Below are 25,460 nucleotides of genomic sequence, written 5' to 3'. Positions count from 1 at the left end.
GCACGTGACGTCGGCGCACTGACGTCACCCGCCGCTCGGACGTGGCGGGTCCTCCCCGTGCACTTCCGGCGTGCGGACGGTGGGCGGCTTGGCGTCAGCGGGCACGGGGGTGGCTGGGCTGGGGATTTCCTCGGCGCGCGCTCCCTCTCCCGTCCCTCGGAGGAAACGCGGGTTCGGCTCCCGAGCTCAGGCGTCCCCGCGGCGTCGCTGCTGGAAGCCTGCAGAAACTCAGCTGCGCCGGCAGGAGTGGTGGTGTTTCATCCCCGTTCCTCCCGGGCTGGCCGTGTTGGGATTCTAGTGCGATTCTTGATGGAACTGAGGGGACGCGCGCCCTGGAATGCCTGTACCCAGGATTCGGTTATGTTTCTAAATACACACTGCGACCAGTTTGGCCAAAACCGGTCATTGATCTCATGGAAGCCTCGTAGGCCGGAATAGGCCTTGAGGGCCCACATAACGACAGAAGAAGGATTTTAAAGGCTGGGTTGACACCATAACTTATTCCATGACCTAAATAAAACAACTGAGTGTGGCTTAAGATGCCCTCTTAGTGCTGCGCTTCAAAGATCAGCGGAGACTTCAGCTTGATACTAAACCCTAGCTTCAGTCTCATAAGGAAGGAAAGATGTACTCATCTTTCGGCATTCAAACGGCTTTAATAGCCATTTCGTTGGACTATACATATAAACGAGTTTGTAGTTGTGTTAGCAAGTTTAAAGTCTTCCTGGTTTCATTATTAAAAAGCTGACTTTAGATTCTTTAATGCCCCTTTCAGGTGAGAATTTAGAAATTTGAAAGTTAACCGGACGGAAAGGAAACCTAACTCCGACTAAAACAAATGATCGAGGCTGACAACTATAGTTGAATATTGTTAAACAAACGTAATGCTGATGTATGTATGTACTGATGTTAGAAAAAATGGCACTTAAGTTTATGCTGTGCACTTGTATTGACTATATTAAATTACATTAGGCATGTTTATGAAGAATTTAATGAAACTAGAAAATTCTGAGGATATACTTTTTAAATGTAGCTCATATAAACTAAATACTTTTTCTTTAAATGTCCCTTTACGGTTTTGTTTACACTAATTTCAGTGTTGCCCTTGGTATAGATGAGGTAACATTGCTCTGTAGAACAGTGCCATTTGAAAACGAATATAGTTTGAATTCTTGAGATGAGAATAACTGCATGAAAATATTAGGAATTTAGGCTATTGTGTTATGTGTCAATCGGAAATGACATCTTTCCATAAAATAGAATCCCAGTAAAAACTGTCCAACAAAATATTTAAAAGGTTTAAGTGCAAAATTAGTATAAAATAAACTGAAATTTCAAGGAAGTAAAATGTTAACTCACGGAGTTTAAAAGAGCAAAATTTTGTAGGTTTTCTTCTTAGGAGAAACCATTATAAACTGACCAGATGATACTCGGAAAAACTTGGTATCTTTGGCATTGAATTCAACGTATTAATCAGTTGAGTTAGATCAGTTTGTACAGAGCTTGACAAAAAGCGTTCCAGGAACTGTGTGTTCTGCCAGCTAAGGAGGAAAGGCACTCTTCAAAAACTTTTCAACCTTTCTCATGTCAGTTGAGATGTTAGTCCAGTTGGTCCGTTTCCAGATGGGTTGGGATTGATTGCCCATCAGGAAGTTTCTTTCTGCCATATGGTCAGAGAAATCAATACAATTTCATTCAGTAGATATCTCTTAGATACTTTTTGTAGGTGATTGATTGATGCAAACAGTTTATTTTGTCATTCCTGAAAGTAGGAAAGAACATATTGATAAATTTCTGATGAAGGTGTTGTTTAGAGTCACAGAGAGGTTACATGATACCCTGAGTTTCAGAATATTTCCTGGGCCGAAATATCATTAAGTCTATGACTGCGGTCCTAAGTTATACAATGGGCCATGGTGTCTCTCCTTTGTGCTGCAGGGATCTCCACACTCAGCCTTCCCTTACTTTATAAGCGTTCCTGCCAACAGATGCTTGGAAGCTTTCGTCTTGTCTAGTGTTATCCTTTGGGGGCAAGATAATCTCCTTCCTGGCTCGACAGAAGCCAAGGTAGTTTGTAAAATTTGTGGGAGGATTTGGTGACATGTTCTAGTCCTCTCCTCTTTAGAAACAACTGTACCCTGCCCTTTGTTGCAATCCTGTTCTTTAGGGTGGAACCTATTACATTTATATAACCTCTCATGAAAAACCTGAAATCTGTGTCCATGCCTCCCTGACGTAGACCAGTTAACTCCTGCTGTGTCCGGATTTGGGTCACACTTTAGTTCTTCCCTGCTGAGTGGAGATTGACACCCATTCCTTCTTGCGTGGGTAATCATATCATCTAAGACTTAGAAAGTTTGGCCTTTTCTGATGCTCTTTGAAGTGGGTTATCTAACATGTAATCTCTAGTAACACTATAAAGCGTGAACTACCTCCATTTAATAGTACAGAAAAATAAGGTGTAAGAACTTTTAATCATTTGCCCAGAGTTACAAGGACTGCATCTGAACCATAGCAGTCTAGATCGGTAGTGAAATTCTTAGCAATTAAGATAAGATTCACTCAACAACCTGATAAACCCCATCCTCCGTGGTTAAAGGACTTTATTTTCAGAATCTTTACTATTTGTTTCTTTCTCAAGTGGCAAGGAGATATGTTCAGGACAAAACAGGAATTTAGGCTTGTAGATTGTTGGATCTTCAGAAAGGTCTGGCTTGTAGCGAGTTGTGGTGTTAATCCTCAATGTTTCATAATCACTGCAAGGGAAATGAGGTCCAGGTAAGAATTAGACTGTATCATATATAGAACTCAGGATGAGCAAATCCAGAAGCTGCTGTGCTTGATCTTGACCGCATATTGAACTAGATTATATTCATTTTTTTGGCTTTCCGACTCTATAGGTCCTAATTTGTATTTTCTCAAATGACACCAAGTTATTTAAAAAACTGAGATACTATATTGACAGAATTAGATTTGTGGCTGAAGGGATGTGTATAGATGTCATGTTATCTTTATAGAACACTTGGAATTGCCAGGAGGAGTTGGGTTTGTGGTAAATGCCTATATTCCTGTCTTTCACAAGGCTCAGGCAGGAGAATTATGAATCAAGAGCACCCTGGGCTAAATGAGGAGGATCTGTCTGAAAAATAAACAAACAGACAAATGGAACTAAGGAGAAATCCCTGTTAGTAAAGCACTTGCCATGAAAGCATGAAGACCTGATTTTAGATGGCCAGCACCTGGGGTTTTTTGTTTATTTTGTTTTGTTTTTGTTTTTTAAGCCTGTAGTCAGAGTTTTCTTTGGGCCATAAGCTTCCAAATAATGACTCAGAGACTTATCAATGATGCACGCTTGGCCTTAGCCTAGGCTTGTTTGTAACTAGCTGTTATAAAGTAAATTAACTCATATCTATTAATCTACATTCTGTCAGGTACTGCACATCCTGATTCCTCCATTTCTTCCCCCCAACCCTCCTTCTCTCTCAGCTAGATTCTTTCCCCTACAACAATCACAGCAATAGACCTTCGCACAGTTTACAAATATCCCACAACACTGGGCCAGGAGTGTGCACCTGTAATTCCAGCACTGGGAATGCAGAGACATGACATGCGAATTCCCGGAGCCTGCTGGCCAGTCAGTCTAGCTAAGTCAGCCAGCTCCAGATTCAGTGTGAGACCTTGTCCCCCCAAAATAAAGTGGGAGCAGTTCTGATTGCTACATTGATCTCTGCCTTTCACATGCACACGTGTATACTTGAACCTGAACACAGACATTTGTACACACACGTTCATGCTCATCTAAAGCAATGAAAGAAAACGAGGAAGTTCCCTTTACTGCAGAAGCGTAGAATCCAGAATTAAGATCCTGTTCCCAGGATCAATTTGAAGTAACATCCTCAGAGATGAAATAAGGCCAGGTTGCTGTTGAAGAAATGTAGAAGGTGACTATGATAAAATATAAAATGAGAAAACTAGACAGAAATTGCTTACCCTTTTTTGCATGAAGAGTGAAGAAGCTACTTTGAAATCATCATTTTGTCACCACTTAAGAGGATCATCTCTGTCGGTAGCCCTTTCTAAAATCCCCACCCCACCCCGTTTCTCCTTGTGACCCCACTTCTCATAAAATTAAATAAGGATTAAACTTTTTATGTGAAGTTCAACTTTGGAGTGTCATGAACAAGCTTAAAATGATGAGATTAGATCTGAGACTTATTTTTCCCATCAGTCCCTGCTTGGGTCCATTCTATCTCTATAAAGAATGTGTAGCCTCAGTGGCTTCTCATGCCTGTATTTCTGTTGGAGTCTTCCTTAGCTTAGACAGTACCGGCTCACTCTACCAACTGCACATTTATGGTGTTTTCTTGGTTCCAGTTGTACAACATCAGCACACCCACTCATCCACTTAACTCCCATTACAGTCATACCTAGTCAGGGCTAATGTAAATGTCTGGTCACTAGTCAAGTGAACTACTTTACATCAAATATATGCTTAACAGCAATTTCTGTTTCTACTTTGTCTGTTCAGTTAGTCATTCAGGGAGTGCCCTTTTTACATCAGAAAATGAGTACACTATGTGGAAATGAAATTTCTTCCTCGTGAAGTCTACAATCAAGTTCAGGTTTTCCTTATTTCCTAAACATTTTTACTGCATCTTGTGTCAGAGTCACGGCAAAACTGCCTGTCCAAATTCCTTCGTAGGGTTGGCTTGTCTTCTGAATCCTAGCCAAGGCATCCATTGCTGCAGTAAGATGCCACTGACCTGTTCTACCTGCCAGATTGCCCTGAACAGGCCACCCTGCCCAGGCTGGGCAGTGTCTCCGGAGACTAGCAGGATGGCTGGGAACAGCAAGGGGAGAGCACACAACACTTATCCACTCACTCTTATTTGGGGTGAATAGATGCTCTATCTTCTCAGGAAAGTCATACAACGTTTTCAACCTGTGTCTCAGACATTTTCTTTACTGATTTCAGATGATTTGGTCAAGAAAGAACCCCATGAATTCATTGAAGATACATGATTCTGCAGAAAGACTGGGTATTGGTTTTTAAAAACAACTTACTGGTTCTAAGCCCCTTCCTCCCTCCCTCCCTCCCTCCCTCCCTCCCTCCCTCCCTCCCTCCCTTCCTTCCTATTTATGAGATCATGGAAAAGTTATTTCAGCCCTTGGAGCCCGTTTACTCATTGAAAAACTGTTTATAAACATTTTTTGCAGAGCCGTGGCAGGATGCCATTTTTACAATATTTTCACGTGCCATAGTAAGGCGCAGATATATTTTTTAAAGCCAATGTGAAAACTTAAAAGAGCTAAGGGAGGGAAAAAAAATCCCGTTTTTACAGTTATCTATGAGATACTGCCCCAAACAACAAAAAGCACAAAACAAAACAAAAAACTCCACTCAGCAGCAGAGACGGAACTGTTTGTCATGTTCAAGTATAAAACAGCCCAGTGACTGATTACTTTTTAAAATCCTTTTCACCTCAGCAAAGTCACATCAAGGCTCTAAAGTGTGCTATTAGCCTCATGACTAATTGTAAACACTATTGAGCTTTTTAGCTTTACTTGAGTACACACGCATATTAGCACAGTTTAAAAAAAAATGGATATTAGGGCTGGAGAGATGTCTTCACAGCAAAGAACACCTGTTCTTGCACAGGACCCTGTTTCCATTGCCAGCACCCAAATGATGGCTCACAGCTATTGTAACTTCAGTTCCAGGGGATTCAATAGGCAAGCTCGTGGTGCACGTACTTGCACGCAGGAAAAACATTCATACACATATATCTTTTCTTTCTTTTTTTTAAGAGAGGGTTTTGTTGATTCATAGCTGATGTCAGATTCATGTGTCCGAGGGAGAGATATTATTTCATGAAATCCAAGACCAAATAAATTGAGGTCTTTATCGTCACTTGTACCGGGGAAACTAACTGGAAACCTCCCTCAGAACAACACAGTACTCTGCACAAACCAGGCCAGGAGCACTTGGTGAACCAGGCAAAGGGCGTTCCACACAAGAAGAAGCACCACCCTCAGGGGTCAGGACTGGAGGTGATTGGCAGTTGCAGATTGTGAATGCACAGAAAAGCGGGCGGCAGGCGCCGGAAGTGACGAACCCAGGAAGCGACTTTCTGCACCGGCGTCGGGGGCGCGGTTTTGGAAAATGGATGTCAGCGTGGAAGTTGAGGCTATCCGGTTTCCGATTTGCTTCTAGGTACTTTTATTTGTCACTAAGCCGATTTTGGAGAAGCGTTTCAGTGGCGTTCGGAGCTTTCTCACAGCCTCCCAGAGAACGACAAATCTTGGACCCTGCCCACTCCTGGACTCACTAAACGCACTCTGTGCTCGGCTACTGGCTGGCAAGACTTCGCTGTAATTCTGAAAGAAAGAAAAAAGAAAAGAAAAAAAGTTTCCCAACAATTTTCTTGGATGACTTAAAACAGAAAAAAGAAATGCCTATTTTTCCTAAGATATCTTTGAGGCCTGAAGTTGAAAACTATCTCAGAGAGAGCTTTATGAACAAGGAGGTAGGTCATATAAATAGACATTTGCACCAATTCATGTGCAATTTCTAGAGAAGCAGAAGGAAGACTAAAGGTAATCTTTACAGCTTTGGTTTTTGACACTAGACTGTTGAAATTTCCAAAACCATTTTTTTGTAGGCATTGATGAGATAAGGTGAATATATGTGCTCACACTTAGATGTAAGAAAGCACGTGTTATGTGCCTACCAGTACACTTAGTACTGAAGGGATAGGAAAATCAACAGAAAAAGTTCCCTGTCCACAAACCCTAGGTTGTACGTAGAGGATGGACCCGTTCTTTTCAAGCATATGCTCTTGTACTCAGTTGAAAAGACAAACACGAGTGCCTTTACATTTTAGCCTAAGCAATCTTTGTAGAGTGATTTGGTGTTATCTTTAAGGACTGAGATCAGAATCCAAGAAATCCTGTTACTCCTTCAAACTGACACAACTGTCAAACAACTAAGCTCAGATGTAATGAAAGAAAAAGATTTACATTTCAAAAGCTTGTTTTCTTCCTTCCTTCCTTCATTGATTTTACTTACTGAGATAGGGTTCTTCACATATAGCTCTGTCTGTCCTGGAACTCGCATCTTATACCATGTTGACTGCAAACCCACAGAGATCTGTCTGCCTCTGCCTCCCCAGTGCTGGGAATACTGATGTGCCCAACCATATCTTGCTGGAAAGCATTATTTTTGTATGAATTAGCTTGAATTAATTGTCACTGTTAAAGTTTGTAATTTATTCTGTGAAAATCAAATGGGTTTCAAAGCACTTTCAAAGGTTGTCTTGGGCATCAAACTTAAGTGAAAGCAACTATGTTGATTAGGCAGGCAAGTTTTCAAAGACAGTGTTCTTACTGGCTGCACTTAACACAGAAATTCCCAGTGAGTGCTGATTGCCTTCTAATGGAAGGTTCTTACATGTTCTGATCACCCTAACCTGCCACCCCTGGGGAATTTTGATTTTTTTTTCCTAGATTGTTGGTTTCTTGCAAAACTAAATCTTATATGGTTTTTATTTTTGAATGTTATTGGAGCTGTGATTTTAAAACTGATTTCTATGTCTTATTTCCAGATTGTGCTAAGAGGCTAGACTATATGGAAAGAGACAATATTTCATGTTTAGCTCAAGGGGCCCTATAAAGTGTGCGTTAAGAGAGGAAGGAGCATTTAGCATCGTTTTCAGCAGGTTTGTGCCCAAAAGGTATGAGTTGAAATTGAAATCATGGTTCTTTCCATTTCAGGTTGTGTCTGCTTCAAGCAAACAAGAAGCAGAACGGAAATTTGAAACTCTGCTGATTCACTTGTCACACCCGCCGTCATTCACAACTGTCAGGGTGAATACACATTTGGCATCAGTTGAGTACGTCAGAGGTCTGCTGCTGGAAGAGCTTCAGAAGGTCTGTGCACGTGTGATGGGTTGTGCAGTTACTCCTCTGAACTCTGCCACAGTCTGCTCCATCGACAGTCCTTGAACTATATGATACTCCCATTTTTTTAAGCTTCAGAATATCTAGAGTTTGTTACCCTGATAATTTTTAAACATACATAGTGGAAGAATTAATGGAATAAAGAATATATTTTCAACATAGAAATATTACCTTTTACATGCCGTCAGTGTCAATTAAATCATATGCGTCTATGATATGTTGACAGCATTTTAATGGTACATGTCAAATATATCCTATAATTATACTTCATAATAGACTTATACTCAAATAGAATCCTACTGAATAAAGATATATAAGTGTTTGTGGATATTCAAGTTTTATAAATAAGGAAATTAAGTTTTGAATAATAAATTGTTTTAAGGTTGTAAGAGGTGAGGTTAGAATAGGCTTAGAACTTCTGATTGTAAGTTTATTAGTACTTAGGATAAGTCTCTAAGCCCTATGGTGGGATTTATCATTAAAATATATGAAGAGCTTCATTCTGATCTGTAATCCCATAATGAGCAGCATATAATGATTAGGAGGGTTTGTCTATAAGATAAGTTCAGACATATGAGGATACCTGCTAAATAACTGTCGAATTATTTGTGTTTTTAAAATAATTTTTGGGTGAACCAATGAGGTGTTTGGGCATATGCTTAGAGCATGGGTGAACAGTCCTTGTAGGAAAGTGGGTGACCCTGTCAGCTGACTGCACCCACAGAGTCCCACCCACGTGGTGACGTCACAGACACTGCATCGTGCAGTCACACTTGCAGTTCATGACCTCAGGATTTTACTTTTAATTGCAGTTAATTGAATTGAATATATGTGTCTTGTTATAAAACCACCAAATTAGGAGAATATGAAGATTATGGTTTTATCAATATTGCTCATGTTCTGAGTGAAAACAGTATTGTAAAGTGGCATTTTATGACTAAGCAGAAAAGCAGTATTGATTATGGTGCTTATATTGGGATCATATTGCTTATATTGGTTCCTCTTTGTTTTCAAGAGCTTTGTATTTTGTCTTATGACATTTTACTCTGTAATTTGTCTCCTAAGAAACATAAGGTTGGGGGAAAATTGACCGTGGAGGGATTTACTTATGAATTGCATATTGTAGTTATAAAATATTTGATGTCAAATAACGGGCAAGTGTAAGCAGATCCAGTTCTATCTAATTTTCATATAAATTGAAAACAGGAGACAAACATGATTATAGATCCAGCTGTGTATCACAGGCTGTTATGAGTGTCAAGTGGACACAGTGATGGGGGTGTTAGTGTGCTAGACGCCACTGACATTGAGTCAGTTATCTATTTTGTGTGTGTGCTTCTGTGTACATGTATGCATGGTTTTTTTGTGGGGGGGTAAGTGCACACGGACGTGTGGGTGAAGGTCAGAGGTCAACCTTTGAGCATTGTTTCCCAGGTGCCATCCACCTTACCTAGAGCTCACCACTTTCCAGAGCTGGGATTACAAATGTGTGCCGTCACACTTGGTTTTTTATTGGACTCCAGCATAGGTTCTCGGGACCAAAGTGAGGTTCTCATGCTTGCATGGTAAACACTTCCTCAACTGCTTATCCACCAACCTCTTCTTTCCTTTTAACCTCGTCTTCTTCCTGGAGCATCTGTCAGGTGATGCTGTTTTGGGGGACAGTATAGATTCTGCAGCATGATCCAATTGATGTTATTATTCTTTCAGGTAGTGTGGGAAAGTTAATAGATATGTAAATCCAAGCCTCATGCATAAACTTTTATCAAATATTTTTAATTTTTTCCCCATAGAACACATGTAGTTCCTGTTCTCTGATCTGGTGTCTGCTCTTTACCACGCTGCTCTGAGGCTGCCCTCTCTCATTCAGCCTGCAGTAGCAATACAGTGGCTCATAGTCAGCAACACATCTTCAGAGAAAAACCACCCTGACAAATGGTGTTTGATAAGTTTACATGGCATAAATACTGGCAGCAAAGTTGATCTCAAACTTCTAGTATATCCATTAAATCGGAAAGATGCCCACAGTGCGTCATGTAAGTTGTGCCTTTGAATGTGTTTCCAGACTAACCAGCCAAGTATAATAGATTTTCAAAATCCTGAACGTCTAAAACGTACATTTTGATATAAAAAAATGACATGGCCTCCAATGTTCATGGTATATGTCATATTTAGTAATTTTAATCTCTAATGTCCTATTCTGAAACTTTTAGAATGACTCTCTCTCTGTGTATATGAGCTAGGATTTGATTATGTATCCAAGCTTACCTGTAACTTAGTGGGTAGTTCAGATTTTCCTATGTTCATGATCTTTCTTTCTCCTGCTCCCCAATGCTAGAATTACAGATGTGCACCACTGTACATAGCTTAAAACATGGTACCTGCGTGTGATTATGAATAGAATATATGGTTTTTTGAGTAAATCACTTAAACATGGTTTGTGTTTTTAAAATTGAACAGTAAGCAAAATTGATTCCTGTAAAGAAGTCAGAACTGGGTGTGGTGGCCTGTGCCTGTAACTTCAGCTCCTACAAAATCTGAGACAGGAGGACTGAAATCTTGAGGCAAGTGTGGACAATGTAGGGAGATCCTAACTCCAAATTAAAAATCAGAAACAGGCTCAGGGTACAGCTCAGCGGTTCAGCATGTATGTTTGGCCCCCAGCACGCTTTCCCTCTGAAGTCAGGAATTAATTAAGCCTTCCATGAAGTAGGGTGGAATAGGCCCAAATCAGGTTTCCTGTGGTGGAACTTGGTGACACAGTGAAACTTGTGCAATTTACCAGTTGCACCGGGGTTTTTGTCGCTGTGTTTTTGGTGACACGGGGAAGCCTGTGAGATCTGGGTGCTCTGTCATTGTGTGTGCTTGTTTTTAACAGCAATTCAGTGGATTCAGCATTCCTGTTCTTCAGCATCCAGCCCTCCCAGACATCTTACTCATCCCTGTGACTGGACCAAGGTTTGTGGCTGTTTCCTTTTCCCTTTTGCTGTCGACAGTATTATCTACATTCCACAAACTCCCTAGAAATGGAAGTCACCAGTTTGTAATCGCATGCTTCATGCTCTGGCATGTACTCTGCTGGAGGATGAGAACTGGGCCAAGGACCTTGAGAATAATGCTTCTTATGTCTGTTCAGTGCAGTGATGACTGTTATTCTAACTTTTTAGAAGTTTCGTTTGTTTACTTATATTTCCGTTTAAAAAGGATTTATTTACTTTTATTTTATGTGTACAAGTTTTTGTCGGCTTGTGTCTATGATGTCATGCACATGCCTAGTGCCTGCAAAGGCCAGAGGAGGGCATCAGATCCCCTAGAGCTGGAGTTATAGACAGGTGGAACCTGCTCTGTGGGTGCTGGGACTGCTGCGGTGTTCTACAAGAGCAACAAGTACTCTTTACTGCTGAGCCATCTTCCCTGCCCTGTTTACTTATAGTTCTTTTTCTGAGGGGTGGGGGGTGGGGGGTGGGGAGGGTTGGTGGTTTGAGACAGGGTTTCTCTGTGGGTAATCCTGGCTGTCCCAGGTTGTAGACCCGGCTAGCCTTGAGCTCACAGAGATCCACTTGCCTCTGCCTCCTGAGTGCTGGGATTAAAGGTGTGCGCCACCACCATTTAGTTATACTTCTTATGAGATTCCAGCCCAACCTGGCTTCCAACTCTTAGTTCTCTTGTCTCAGTCTCTTTATGCTAAGTTTTACTGTGTTTCTGTTAATAAGTACAATTTAATTAGGCTGTTTTACTGTATGACTACTAAGCCAATTTTAACATTGTGGACAAAAGTGATGCAGTGACTATTTGAGTTGTGTGAGCAGTCTGTAGAGTTCATTCTCCTGGCATGAACTTCTGTTTTAAAAGTGGCGTGTTGCCAGTGTTATATTATGTAAGTTGTCTCTCTTCCTGCTTTGTTTTTCTTGTTTCTCCAGCAGGAATTACTACTACTTCTACTACTACTGTGGCGGGCTTCAGTGATTGGGTAGAACAGTGCGTGTGTGTTGTATATGTTTCATTAAGAGTAAGCAATTCTTACCTGCTTCTTTAAGTTTTATTTCTTAAATTTTGCTACCATTTGTTTACTAAACTAAAGCAACTTATGTTTTTTATTATTTTGCATCTGCATTGTTCTTTCATTTTTTTTGAGTTTTTAATTTTTTTTAACCTTCAATCATTTTTTAATTGAATACTTGAAAATTCATACTTTATACAGATTTAAGCGTATTGTTACACTAAGATTACACACACACACACACACACACACACACACACACAGTTTTTTCCTGTTCTGAATGTCAAACCCAGGCCTCACACGTTAGGCAGGTGCAACTGCTGAACCCCAGCCTTTGTCCTTGGTGCCATGTATCTATTCTCTACCTTTTTTGAGTTTTTCAAAGATGTATTTGAAGATGCAGAGACATATTTGGAGTAGTTCCTCTTATTTCCCCCTATTAATCTGCCTTTCGGCTATTAAGATTACTCCTTAGGTACAATATAGGCACAGGTTCCACGTTGTAAAATTTCTTTCTGCATGTCTCTCCTTTCTTTAGTTTTTTGGTGTATGTGTGTAGGCTCGAGTGTGGAAGTCACAGGAGAGCTTGCAGGAGTGGGTTCTGGGGACTGAGTACTTTATCCACGGAGCCTTCATGCTGCTCTCTCCTTAACTTTCATGGTAACACTTGAGAAGGATCTCATTTCCTGAGAGGCTCTGGGCTGCGCTGTATGCGGGGCATGTGGGTGTTACACTGATGAGCATCAACTGTTGAGTCTTCAGTCAGGGGTGTTGGAGCAAGTCATCTGTAGGCTTTCCACTTAGAAGTAAAGGGGAAGAGCCATTAGAGATAGCGTAGGGAGGTCTGAGATCATAGGGACTGGCAACTGCTCTATTTCAGCTACTTACCGATGATTAGTAATTAGTAATAGCAGAGATAGGGAGGGCCAGGCTGCTTGATAAGGAGAGAATAAAAGCAGGGGTGTAAAGGCATGGACATATGTGGTGAGCCTTGATGGAAGTGACCGCATTTGACTACTAAATTGATTTTCCGAAGGTCAAGTGAAATCAAGCAAGTTGAAAGAGGTAGGCTGTGAACTGCAGAGTATTGTTTTGTTTCTACTGAGAGAACAGCAGCCAAAGACGAAATGAGGGTAGGGACTAAAGCTGCAGCCTAGAAACAGCACTAGCCGAAGTTACTCGTGAAATAGCACATCATGAAATAAGTTTGGTGTTTGTATTATAAGCAAATACTAAATGGGTGGGTTGGAGAGATGGCTCAGGGGTTAAGAGCACTGGCTGCTTTTCTAGAAGACCTGGGTTCAATTCCCAGTACCCACTCCTGTTCCAGGGGACTGAACATCCATGGCAAAATGTCAATGCAAATTAAAAAATTGTTGAAAAAATTAATGGGAAGTTTAATCACACTGTTATTCTCATAGTAAAGGAGTTTATAAAGCTTATTATAATTATGAATGTGTGTCCACATATTTAGCATTCACTGCATTTTTTAGGTCAGGGTACAAGTAAAATCACAAGAAATTTTTTTTCACAAGAAGACGAACTGTAAAGTTATAGATTATCTAGGATGTTATTACAGTCTTTTAGTGCAAGTGATATAGTAAACTTGATAATTTGGAAATAGTTCTGCTGTACAATGTTGGCAATGCAGAGAGAGAGAGAGAGAGAGAGCGCAAGCACACGCGTGCAGGCAAACGCGTTATAAAATGCAAAGCCAGTGAAGAGCATGAGTGAGAGTGTGGACTTAGTAAGGATAAACAGGAGCAGAAGAATGCGAGCTAATGTTAGGGGTCTGGGCTCTGGGAAAGGAGTCTGATGGCTGGTTTTCCAAATGTGTGATCTATGGTTTTAGCAGTGGGTTAATGCTGGCAATAAAGACTGTTCAGCAGTCAGCCTAAGGTAGTAATTAGGAAGAGAGTCTCTCATTGTAGGATCCAGATTTGAGGATAAAGAATGGTTGCAGGTCTTCCGGAGTCTTCGAGTTTGCATTCTTACTTCTGCACATAACTTACTACTTGGAACCTTCAGTCTGGGAAATTGCCACATTTGATTTTAGGTCAGTTCTTGAGAGGTACGGTGGAAATCAACCCAACTGTTCTGTCTTTGCATGTTTTGAATCCATGTCACATACTTTTCACACTGTATTAGCAATCAACCCACCTGAGAAAACAGTAAATGGGTGCAGTAAATGGCAGGGGAATTCCCCCTAAACAAATTAGAGCAGTCTGGTAGATGACCAAGCATAAAAGACCTAAGAAGAAAAACAAGTTGATATAGAAATCAAGCTTCATTGAAATTAAGGACTTGTTTCATAAGTTAAATTTAGACCCTGCCTTCAAATTTATCAGTCTTGAGAAACCAAGAGAAAAAAAAAATACTGAACTAGGTGATGACTCTGAGGAAATTAACTATAATCAGCAGAGACAAAGAACTGAGAAATATGAAAGCAAATTGAGAACAGAAAGAAAAGGCAACCTGGGTTCCAGATGCAAAGAATAGAAATAATTGGGGAAAGACAGTAGTAAGAAAATGTGAGGACTAGGAATTCTCTGCAATTGTAAAAATCAGCTTTAGGAAGTACAAGCCTGAAGCCCCAAATGAAAAAAAAAACAAAGCAAAACAAAATAAACAGAAAACTGAAAACTTCCCAAAAATCTGTGTCTTGACATTTCAAAATGAAACTGTGGAATTTTGAATGTAATTTCCCCCCATAGGCTCAGGGAGTGGCACTATTAGGAGGTGTGGCCTTGTTGGAGTAGGTGTGGTCTAGTTCAAGGAAGTATATCACTGTGGAGGCGTATCATGATCATGGTGTTTCTTCACTGCAATAGAAACCCTAACCAAGACAGAAACCAACACCCATGTTGTAATGCTGTAAAGAATAGATGAAGCAAACAAAGGCAGAAGATGGGAAATTGTTTGAGTGATGGTCTTAGGAGACCTATCAGATAGACACAGCAAGACTCTCTCTCACCTTGCAAAGGGGTTAGGAATGTGCAGAATGTCTTAATCTGTGTTATTGCTGCAGTAGCAAATACTAGAGACCAAGTAATAAAGAATTCCAGTTTGCTTTCCACAGTTCTAGAAGCTGCCAATTCTAAGATTGAGGTGCTGACACCTGGATTTCCTTCTGTAGCCTCAATTGAGAGGGAGCCCATTTCTGCAAACCCTAGAGCAGCCTCTATGCATCCACGAAGGCAGAGATCCTACACGTAGGAGAATTATAGTTTATAACTCGTGAACTTATGCAGACATCTGTAGACCAGAGCTCTGGGCCTTCTGGTGTGGTTATCTAGGTGTATTTCATACTGCTTTCATACTAAGAATTTAAGGTGTATATAGGCAGTAAATATTGCTTGGTATTTGTTGAGTTTGGAGCAGCTGGGGTTCTTCTAGGTAGAGTTATCCGATGTCAGTAGAAATACCAGTTCTAAATCTTGAAGGATGAAATGCTAAGGATATTTTGATTTTGTTTTTTGGTTTTTGGTGACTGTTCATTGTGCTGTTCAGCTGCCCTTTTAACAAGGACAAAGTTACCTTCCTGATCATCTTCCTGATTTGTTGGGCCTATACGTCTTATAGCACTGTGACTAACTGTGGGTTAAGATTGCCTGTGGTCAGCACATCAGGTGAGTGATACCTGGTGGCCTGTTGTGAAGGTAGAGGAATGGGCCTCTTCAAGAAGCAGGCTCAGAGTATAGATGCATGGGGCCAGGAAGCTGTCATGTTGGCAGGTGCTGTGAGATAGCTCCGGGGAAAGGAGGGAAAGAATTTATTCCCCAGAGAGTGGTGACAGCACATGACAGGTCCTGCCGGCCAGAGAAGTTCACCGGGAATGTGGCTCTCAGAACTGCTGAGCTCCCTGGTCAGACCAGCACCTTCTTGGTCTCTGAAGAGCTTCCCTTAGGAATGATGCTAGGAATTTAGCAGTGTGAGAAAAAAAACGATCTGGATGTGAGAAAGTGGAGAACTTAAGGCTGAGCAGCAAAGGAAGGAAAGATGCAATTTATTTTTCTCTTCTGTTTAGCTTTAAATATTCATAGTTTGCCATGTAACAATATACCACTTTAGAAATCTTTTTCCCCTTACTTTTCGAGACAGGGTTTCTCTGTGTAGCCCTGACTGCCCTGGAACCCCTCTGTAGACGTCAAACTCATAGAAATCCGTCTGCTTCTGCCTCTGCCTTCTGAATGCTGGGATTAAAGGAAAGGAAAGTAGAAAAATCTGTTTAAGTCCTATGCTACTATGAAAGCAGTATTGCTTATTGAATGACCAAACAACTTCTCTAGCCGCTGCCTTCTTTCCACCAGAGGGCCCTTTTTTTTTCTTTATCGTATTTTTTCTTTCTTTTCTTTAATTCTCTGTATGTGTGTATTAAAGGACAACTTGCAGAAATCAGATGTCCCGTACCACATGGACCCAGGGGTACTGACTTTAGGACCAGCCTCTGCAGCAGCTGCCTTACCTGCCAGATCTTCTCTCCTGTCCTTTTTTTTTTTCTTTGTCTTCAAGTGCCCATTCTTTTTTCCTTTTCTTTCCTCCTTTTCAAACTGCTGCTTTGTATGAATCTTTCTTTTTCAGCATTTTCTTTGTGATGTATTCAGGAAAATCAAGACTTAATAGGCTACTTATATGAAGTCTTTTTAAATAATAATTTATTTCTTTAAAGTTTTAGATATTTATACTGTGTGTATTGATCATACTCATCACTACTATCTCTTATGAGATGTTTAAAAAGCTTGTGGACCTAGAAGAACATTGTTCTTTATTTTTGTCTTTGTTTTTAAATATTCCTAGGAAGAATATAGAGCAACAGCAGTGTGAAGTGATTGTTGGAGCGCAATGCGGCAATGCAGTATTGAGAGGGGCCCATGTCTACGTCCCAGGAATCGTGTCAGCTTCAAAATGTAGGTATAAGATTTAGGGCGCCCTCTAATTCATGAGCGAGCTCAGTTAGAAGCTTACATATATTATATTAACATTTGTTATGTATTTCCCAACATTTTCGGTGAAGGAAAATATAAAACTAAGTGTGGTGGTGAGATTGAGTTGTTTACTTGACACAATGAAGAGTCGCTTGGGAAGGGACTCATTGGGGGATTGTCTAGATCTCCTGGATTGTGGGCATATCTGAGGTGGATTGCCGTGATAATTTTCATTGGGGTGGGAAAGTTTGCCCGATATTGGCAGAATTCCTTGGGAAATAGGATCCTGGATTGTCTAGGGTGGAGAAAGCAAGCTGAATGCAAGCACGTGTGCATTTATTAGGTGCTCTCTGCTCTGGACTGGATGTGATGTGACCATAACAGTTTCAAGTTCTTGCTGCCTTGATTTCCCCACAGTGATGGACTGGAACCTAAAACCATGAGTCACATTGACCTTCAGTGGCTTTTAACACAGCAGTAGGAAGCAGAACTTAAGACAATTTGGCCCCCATATGAAGCTTTCTGTTGCTGTTCAGCTTCCCACATAAGAACCGTTGTGGTGATATCTCCAGGGAACAGAAATACAGGATGTCAGATGGTAGTGAAGGAGACTGAATAGTTGCTCTTACAAAGGACCAGAGTCCCCTTTCCACTATGTCAGGTTGCTCACCACTGCCTGTAACTCTGCAGGTACCCTCGTACACATAGCACAAGTGTGGATGTGTGTGTGTGCACACAGACATTGTTTTAAAAAAGGTAGTGAAGTTCCATTTTGTATTCCCCACTTCACTGCCTTAAAACCTCTAGCTGGTCTCAGGAGATTTGTGAAGGTGACATCCAGAATCCTAGACAGTGGGGTGAACTTGGCATTCTTCCTGGGTTCACTCTCAACTGCAGGTACTACACTGCTTCAGTGGGCCTCACTGGGCTTGGATCAGGAAGCACTGGTTTAGATTTATTACAGATGTGTTCGGTTCCTGAACCTCACCCATCCTGTGTATGGTGATCTGGAAAATGATTGCTTGCTGACCTGATTGCTAGCATGGCCCTGGTTTCCTTTTTAGTGTAAATGTTTGTGGAATTCTTTTGTAGGCAACTTAGAAATGTGAGTTCTAATGCTAAGGCTTATGAGCAACTCTACTTAGTATTAGCTTTTGGGGAAATAAGTCACATAGATGACGCGTCCTGCTTAGTTAAAGATGTAGGTAGGATGTATTGAGTACCATTTCTGTGTTTTCAGTGAAAACCACCTGTTCATTTAGATGTTAGGGGATATGTAAAAACTAAGAGTTGAGTTGCTATTGAGGATTCTGCTGAGATGAGCCAGTTCAGATTATTTTTTGTTCATAATTGATGTTCAGATAACCATTTTAGCTTGAAAGATTTTCACTTGTCTGCCAAAGCATAGATTAACTGTCTGAATTTTTCCTTTAACCTAGTTATGAAAGCTGGAGATGTTATTTCCGTATATTCTGATATTGAAGGGAAATGTAAGAAAGGAGCCAAAGAATTTGATGGAACTAAAGTATTTCTTGGAAATGGGATTTCGGAACTAAGCCGTAAAGATATCTTCAATGGGATACGGGATCTGAAGTACGTCACCGAGCTCTGGGGGGGAAACAGCATCCTTTCTGTGGTTCATAAAGCTCAAAAGACTGAAAAGGTGTATTTTGTTACACTACATAAATCTTTAAATTACAACTGGAAAAAATGAGTCCATAGTTCAGGGATTTTTTTTTTTTTTGGTCAAAAAGGGTAAGTAGATTAAAAACCAAAGCAGTAGAATGTGGACGAAGCTCAGAGATTCGGTGCACTGCACTCTGCCTGCAGCCCTCGCTCAGTCCTCAGCAGTGCAAACCTGAACGAAAAGCCCAGGCGAGCGACTGATAACACTGACTGGTTAGGAATTTTCCTTGTCCTTTTAGATTTTAATTGTTTAAACTTTGAAGAACAACACTTTTCTTAATGGAGAATTAAATGACTTATCCTTTTCAAACATTCTCATTTTATCAAAGAATAGTGTCATTTTAATGTAAATCAAATACAAAAAAATTATTTTAAACAAAGTAAATTAGACTTGAATTGTAGCACTCTGAATATTTATGGTCAAAACTAAATGCTTCAATTTGTTCAAGCCACAGTGAAATATAATTAGTTATAAATCATATCTGAATGTTGGCTGCCTAAGTAGATTAAAGCCATGAACAAATGAGGCCTTGTTTAGCATTGTTTCTTGAGCTTGATTTAGGAGTGCCGTAGAATGCCATTGCTCCGAAGTTGGCAACGGGCACACAGATGCTAAGTACTGTGAGTTAAGCCGTTTAGAATGGGGCCAGAGCCCTCATTCCTGGACAGTGTGTCACACTGGAGCAGTTTGCCTATATGAATGAAATCAGGTCTCCTAAAGCAACAGATGACTAGGTTCTCAAGGTCTAAGAAAGAAAAGTTTTCCAAGTGACTGGAACCTGGTTTTATTCTCCGTAGAACGTTCTGTAGGAAGCTGATAGCTTTGACTGCCCACTTTAGTTGATTATTAACTGGAGCGCTCCTCGTCCTCTCATTTGGTGCAGTGTTCCTAGTGATGTGCTGAACCATGTTTGCCTGTCTGGTGGGAGTAAAAGGTAGCCATTCTTCAAAAGCCTGTCAGTTTTCTCGGCCCCTACTGGTGAGCCTCTGCCACTTTGATAGCTATGGAGCACACCTCTCAGGTGCAGTGTTTGTCTTTATGAGTCGCTGAGCACCATGTCCTTCTGTGTCCCAGCCTTTCCTGTTCCCAGAAGCTCCACTGCCACTAGTAAAATGGGACAGGGTAGAGAAGGTCGTGTGAGGACTATCAGTACTGCGTATGCTGAGTGTACTGGGCAGCTTTTCTGTAAAAAGAAGGGAGGAGAGCGGGCTTCTGCCTTTGTCAGTGTTCAGCATCAGCCCGAGTCTTGGCATTTTCCCCTGTTCTCATATAACTGTCTAGCACAGTCATGCACAAAGTGTTTGTGTTACCGGGAAGATTAGAACAAAGCAATAAGAATTAGGTCTTGTTTGCTTTTTAATTTATTGACTTCTCTAAAGGAACTCTTGTGTTTACTAAAATAGTTATGTAACTTTACTTATTTGTTTTTTAATTATTTGGATTACCTCTCCTATAAAATATAGAACAAATCATAGGACTAGTATAATTTGTTAAATAAAAGAAGTCTTAAAAATGAAGAGCAGTTTATACTTGATGTGTCATAGTGAGCGTGCCTAGGAATACATACTATATAACTTATACAGACTAATGGTTAATTTCTTATTTTTCTAGAGGTATAGGCATAAGAATGACAGAACCAATATATCTCAGCCCTTCCTTTGACAATGTTCTACCCAGTTACTTATTTTTACAGGTGAGTAAAATAAAATTGAGTGACATTGAATCACTCAGATGAATTATTAGAAGTTATTTTTCTCTTTTATTAATATTATTGCAATCTCTTCCTATTCTGACCTACCATTGTCAAATATCAATACAGTCTTATGAGCACTCTTGTTTTCTTTTCCTGCATTAATTTTAATACACTTGCCTGTCCTCTTGTCCAGAGGTGATTTAATGATGTGATATAATGACTGCTTTTTATCTCCGAAGCTTAGTCCTGAGCATTGCACACGTCGCTGTGCGGCTGTGGGTTCGGTTGTAATATTCAGATGGTTGGTTGCTGGCAGGCTTTCGTCAGGTTGTTATTAAGTGCTGTGATATAATGAGCTGCTTTACCCTTTTCACTTCCTAAGAACATTCGCAACCATCAACTCATTTTAATGCTATTATCATTCTATGAAATAGAAATACTGAAGATCTTTGGGGTTCTTGCTCAAGTCACCCTGCTAATAACTGGCAGCATCTGAAGTTAAACCCAAATCCAGGATCTCTGTGCTTTCTTCTCTTCCCAGTATTAAGCCAAAAGCTCCTTACAGATCTGGGAAGAACAGAAAGTGATTTGTTTGTTGTTACCTAGCCTCCTCAGGGATGATGCAAAGGATTAGAACCCAGAGACTTCTGCCTACTTGTTTGTGAATCACTTTGGGTGATTTTGTTTGCTTGGTTTCACTTGTGGCTATTTGCGAACACACCCTGACTCACTGTGGGTGTTTTCTGCACACTTTCACATTGCTGACAATGAAAGAAGAAGTGTTAATTTTGAAGATAGAAGACCATACCTCCTCATACCATAATTTAGTTTAGACTTTGGAAAGGTGAAGTCCATGTGGTACAAACTTCTTTTACATATCTTACTGTTATTCCAACTTCAACTACCTTTCCTGATTTGGGACTTTATATTCTTTTTTTCAATTTACATAGGTGTGTGTCTGCAATGTGGTTATATGCACCAAGTGCAGGTGCCCCTGGTGGCCAGAATAAGGTGTTAGAGCCCCTGCAGCTGGATTTGGGGCTGATTGTGAGCTGCCTAATGGAAATGTTGGAAACCAAACTCAGCTCCTCTGCAAGAACAGTACACTCTCTTAACTGCTGAGCCACATCTCCAACCCCCTGGATTTCTGACTGTAAAAACATAAATCACAAGACAATTTGTGACCCCTGATATCCATACATGCTACAGATCTATTGTTTGTCATTTCATAACAAAAGAATTAGACCACTGCTGGACTGAAGCTTTTGTATTTGAGGATAGAGTTTAACTTTTGTCATTTTCCTAGTGGAAACTTTTATTACATGTAATATTGCAATATTATAGTAGTCATTGATTGACCAGGGGAACTGACTAGAAATTGTAATAATGATGGCACTTAATGTATACTGAGTATTTATCTGTGTTCCATCAGTATTTCAAATACACTGACTACTTCATGCACCACTTAAAAATCTCTACAGTCATAGATAAGGGAGCAGAGGCTTGAAGAAGTGACGTTCAGAGCAGCAGCGGGTTACATGCCCGCCTGGCTGACTGAAGAGGTGGAGGCAGAGCCAGTGGCTGGTTGTTTAGCTACTCTGACCTTGAGGTTGAACCCCAATTTCTGTCTCTGGGTTTTTATTAATCGTGCTACACAAGCCAGAAGTTGTTTGTTTTTAAAGTTTGATATTAAATTGGGCACTACACATCTATTTTTCTCAAGCCTGCACTGGCTTATTATAACTTAAGAAAATGGATGTTGTTCTTTTTACTAAATGTGTGTGTGCACATACTCGCATGTGTGCACATGCATGTGTGCACATATGTCAGCATGTGTGTGGAATTCAGAGGACAGCTTGTAGTAGTTAGCTATTTCCCTCCATAATGTCAGGCTTGACAGCAAATATCTTTACCCACTGAACCACCTCAGGAGCTATGGTCCAGTTTCCTGACTGATCTTCAGTAACTAACTTCTGAAGGAGCCGGGGCATGACAACTAAAGCAGTTAGTTATGTCTTGAAATCACATGGGGTATGCATAGAGTTTGGCAGAAGCTAACCCTTCCAGTTCTTGTGATTACTGAAGTCACTGTAGGGAGAAGGTGGGGAAAGCTTTAGGGAATTTGTGGTCTTCCTGCCTCTTGCTTGTCTTTCTCTGGAAGAACCATTATCTTCTAAATCTATGTCCTTCATTTCTTCCAATGTAAATGCAAATGTGTATGGTTTGCTTGTTCATTGAGTTGAGATGCTACATTGTCAAGACTCCATTTTTTTCTCTTTTTTTTCCTTATAGAATTTGCCATCTGCTGTTGTAGCTCATGTTCTGAATCCTCAACCTGGAGAGAAGATTCTAGATTTGTGTGCAGCACCTGGGGGCAAAACTACACATATTGCAGCCTTGATGCGGGACCAGGTGAGGATGTCGTCATGGCAGGCTCCTCTCAGATAGCTACCATGGCTGCTGAAGGTAACCTAGGAAACAAAGGGTGTTCAACTGGAAGTTCAACCGGAAGACTCTTCTGCTGTGTCATTTACCACATTCAGTTCAGTTGACAGATACTTGTGAGGACAACCTTGAAACAGTCCCAGTTTGCTAATACAGTTAGAGACTTGTTCTCTTATAGACTGAAATATTTAAGACGTCTTAAATATATATAAACTGCCACTAAAAGTGATGTGTGTGTGTGTGTGTGTGTGTGTGTGAAGTTTGTGTAGAAAGGAGTAGCTGATGTGTTACAGACGCTAAGGTGGTTGAAGAGCGTAGCCTATAAATGAACACTTAGGAGGCCGAGGCACGATAATTAACTGATAGTAGTAGGTCAAGGGTTAATTTATGAAGTATTTAGTGTACATTTTCAGTTTACTCAGAATTTAGATGTTATTACCAGTCTGCTTTGAAAAGGTGATGATCTGCCTATAATTTGTGATATATTGATTGTATTTGTTAAAAGTTGTTTGCTTGGGCATGGGTCTCATGCTGGGATTGAAACTAGGGCCTTTGTACAAGCTTCTCTAGTAAAATAAATCTTTCCAAAGAGAGTAAATATTTATGAATAAATCCATTTTCAATGATTTTATGATGCTGCTTAGAAATCCAGTGCCCTGGTGGCACAAATCTAAACGTGTTGAGCTGAGGCAGATTAGGGGATCAGCTGGTCTGAAGTGCCTAGTCAGGCACCTGCTCAGCTGCAGACGAACTCGTGCTTCTGGTAATGTGGAGCGGGCTCATTCACTTGGGGTTTTCTGGGTTTTACTTAGCTAAAGCAACCTCTACTGAGACAGCTAGGATGCCCTGCCTCTCTGGCCCATCTGTTTCTCTCTCCTGCTAATAGCTGAGGATTAGCCCAGCAAAGGACAGTAGTTGAGGCATTTATCAGTTGTCCAAACTCTTTTACGCATCATGTATCTTCTTATATCCCTTCGCCAGCCAAAAGTAACCATATGCCATAGTCCTAGAGTTTCAGGTTTGCTGGATCTTGTTGTTGTTAGGTGAGCAAGGACAGAAACACAGCTTCTATACTTGTGATTTTGTGAAAGTGGCCAGGAAAGTTTCTCTTTCATTGTAGTGTAGCTGAGCTTTATTTGGCTTTTGTTTTTTTCTACTTTTTCTGTTCAGGTCACCTTGAATGTCAAGGTTTTGCCTATGCAACCTGTTTGTCAAGGTATTGGATTTTTTAGTTTTAAGACCTGATGATAATGATGATGAAATGTGACCAGAACATTTCTGCATTATAGTGTTGATATGTGAAATATAAGGATGATATATACACTTTAAAAGAAAATAGACAGAAGAGTTGATCTACCATGTGTGCACTATTACTTCATAGTATGTTTCAAAATATCATCCAGATAACTTAGTATATTCTTACAACTGTGACTGTGTGAATTTGACTCAAGTATGGTTTGTTAGGATATTTTAAGTTAATTTCATTGTGACATTTCCATACATATTTGTCATTATACTTTGTTTTTCTTCATCTCCTTCAGCTCCTGCTCTTCCCATCCATTGCTTATGCCCACAAATTGCCTCTGCTTTTGCTTACATGTCACGTAAATCCCAGTATTATTTTCTTGCCTCCCACCACCTTTAAAATTGTTTTGTCTATTCTTACGGTCCCCTTCTGCTTTCATTATAAATACACACACACACACACACACACACACACATACATGAATGCACACACACAAATTCTGCATATAGGAGAAAATATGCAATACTTGTATTTTTTAATCTGACTTGTTTTGCTTAACATAATGATCTCTTGTTCCTTCCATCTTCTTACAAATGTCATTCAATTTTTTTTGCATGTATTTTCTTGAAGATTTTTGTCTGTGTTAATCAGAGAAATTGATCTGTAGTTTTCTTTGTTGTGTTCTTACCTGATGTTAGTATAAGGGCAATCAATATTGGTTTCAAGAATGAATTTGACAGTGGAAGAGTTTGAGTAATATTGATTTTAGTTCTTCCTTAAAGGTTTGATAGAATTCAGTGTGAAGCTTTCCAGTTTTTCATTGTTAGAAGTCTTATTACTGCTTCATTCTCATTGGTTGCTACGAATGTGTCTAAGTTCTTGGTTTAATTTTAGTAGCTAGTATGTGCTTACGAATTTATCCATTTATTCTAGATTTGCTAGTCTCTTATAGGGATATTTTATAATTTAACAAATAAAGCTTGCCTGAAGATCAGAGTGCAGAGCTAAGCCACTAGAGGCCAGGGAGTGGTAGCACACTTCTTTAATCCCAGAACTGGGGAGACAGAGGCAGAGGGATCTCTGTTAGTTCAAGGCCACCCTGGGCTACACAAAATCCCAGTACTTGAGATCACATGCCTTTAATCCTAGTACTATGGAGGTGGATACAGGAGTGATATGGCTGGACACAGAGAGGAATATAAGGTGGGAGGAGACAGGAGCTCAGGGCAGTCTGAGTTGGTGAAGACAGATGCAGTCTGAAGATGCAGTCTGAGGACAGAATTGCCCCTTCAGTCTGAGCATTGGTAGAGGTAAAATAACTCTCTAGTAGCTGACTGTTCTGCTCCTCTGATCTTCAGCCTTACCCCCTATATTTGATTCTAGGTTGTTATTATGAAACCAATTAGAATTCATGCTACAGTCTTTGGAACATAAGTTTTCACAGTATTCTCTAACGACCTTCTGTATTTCATTGGTATCTGATATCACATCCTAATTTTTTTCTT

At 40.3% G+C, this 25,460-nt stretch overlaps 1 protein-coding gene across 3 annotated transcripts in view; it reads left to right on the top strand.

Moving 5' to 3' along the window:
- Nucleotides 1–6,109: 6,109 nt before the first annotated feature.
- Nucleotides 6,110–25,460, top strand: part of Nsun6 (NOP2/Sun RNA methyltransferase 6) — a 52,251-nt gene continuing 32,900 nt past the window's right edge. For all 3 annotated transcript variants that reach the window (XM_075970556.1, XM_075970554.1, XM_075970555.1), the window contains exons 1-7: nt 6,110–6,527; nt 7,774–7,929; nt 10,838–10,917; nt 16,757–16,866; nt 18,324–18,477; nt 20,183–20,264; nt 22,557–22,676. In XM_075970556.1, the coding sequence (XP_075826671.1) occupies nt 6,453–6,527; nt 7,774–7,929; nt 10,838–10,917; nt 16,757–16,866; nt 18,324–18,477; nt 20,183–20,264; nt 22,557–22,676 (777 nt within the window). In that variant the 5' untranslated portion in view covers nt 6,110–6,452. The remainder of the gene's footprint in view (nt 6,528–7,773; nt 7,930–10,837; nt 10,918–16,756; nt 16,867–18,323; nt 18,478–20,182; nt 20,265–22,556; nt 22,677–25,460) is intronic.

This window comes from Microtus pennsylvanicus, chromosome 4 (assembly GCF_037038515.1).
Source record: "Microtus pennsylvanicus isolate mMicPen1 chromosome 4, mMicPen1.hap1, whole genome shotgun sequence".
NCBI classification, from domain to species: domain Eukaryota; kingdom Metazoa; phylum Chordata; class Mammalia; order Rodentia; family Cricetidae; genus Microtus; species Microtus pennsylvanicus.
This window is presented reverse-complemented; position numbering and strand designations above follow the sequence as displayed.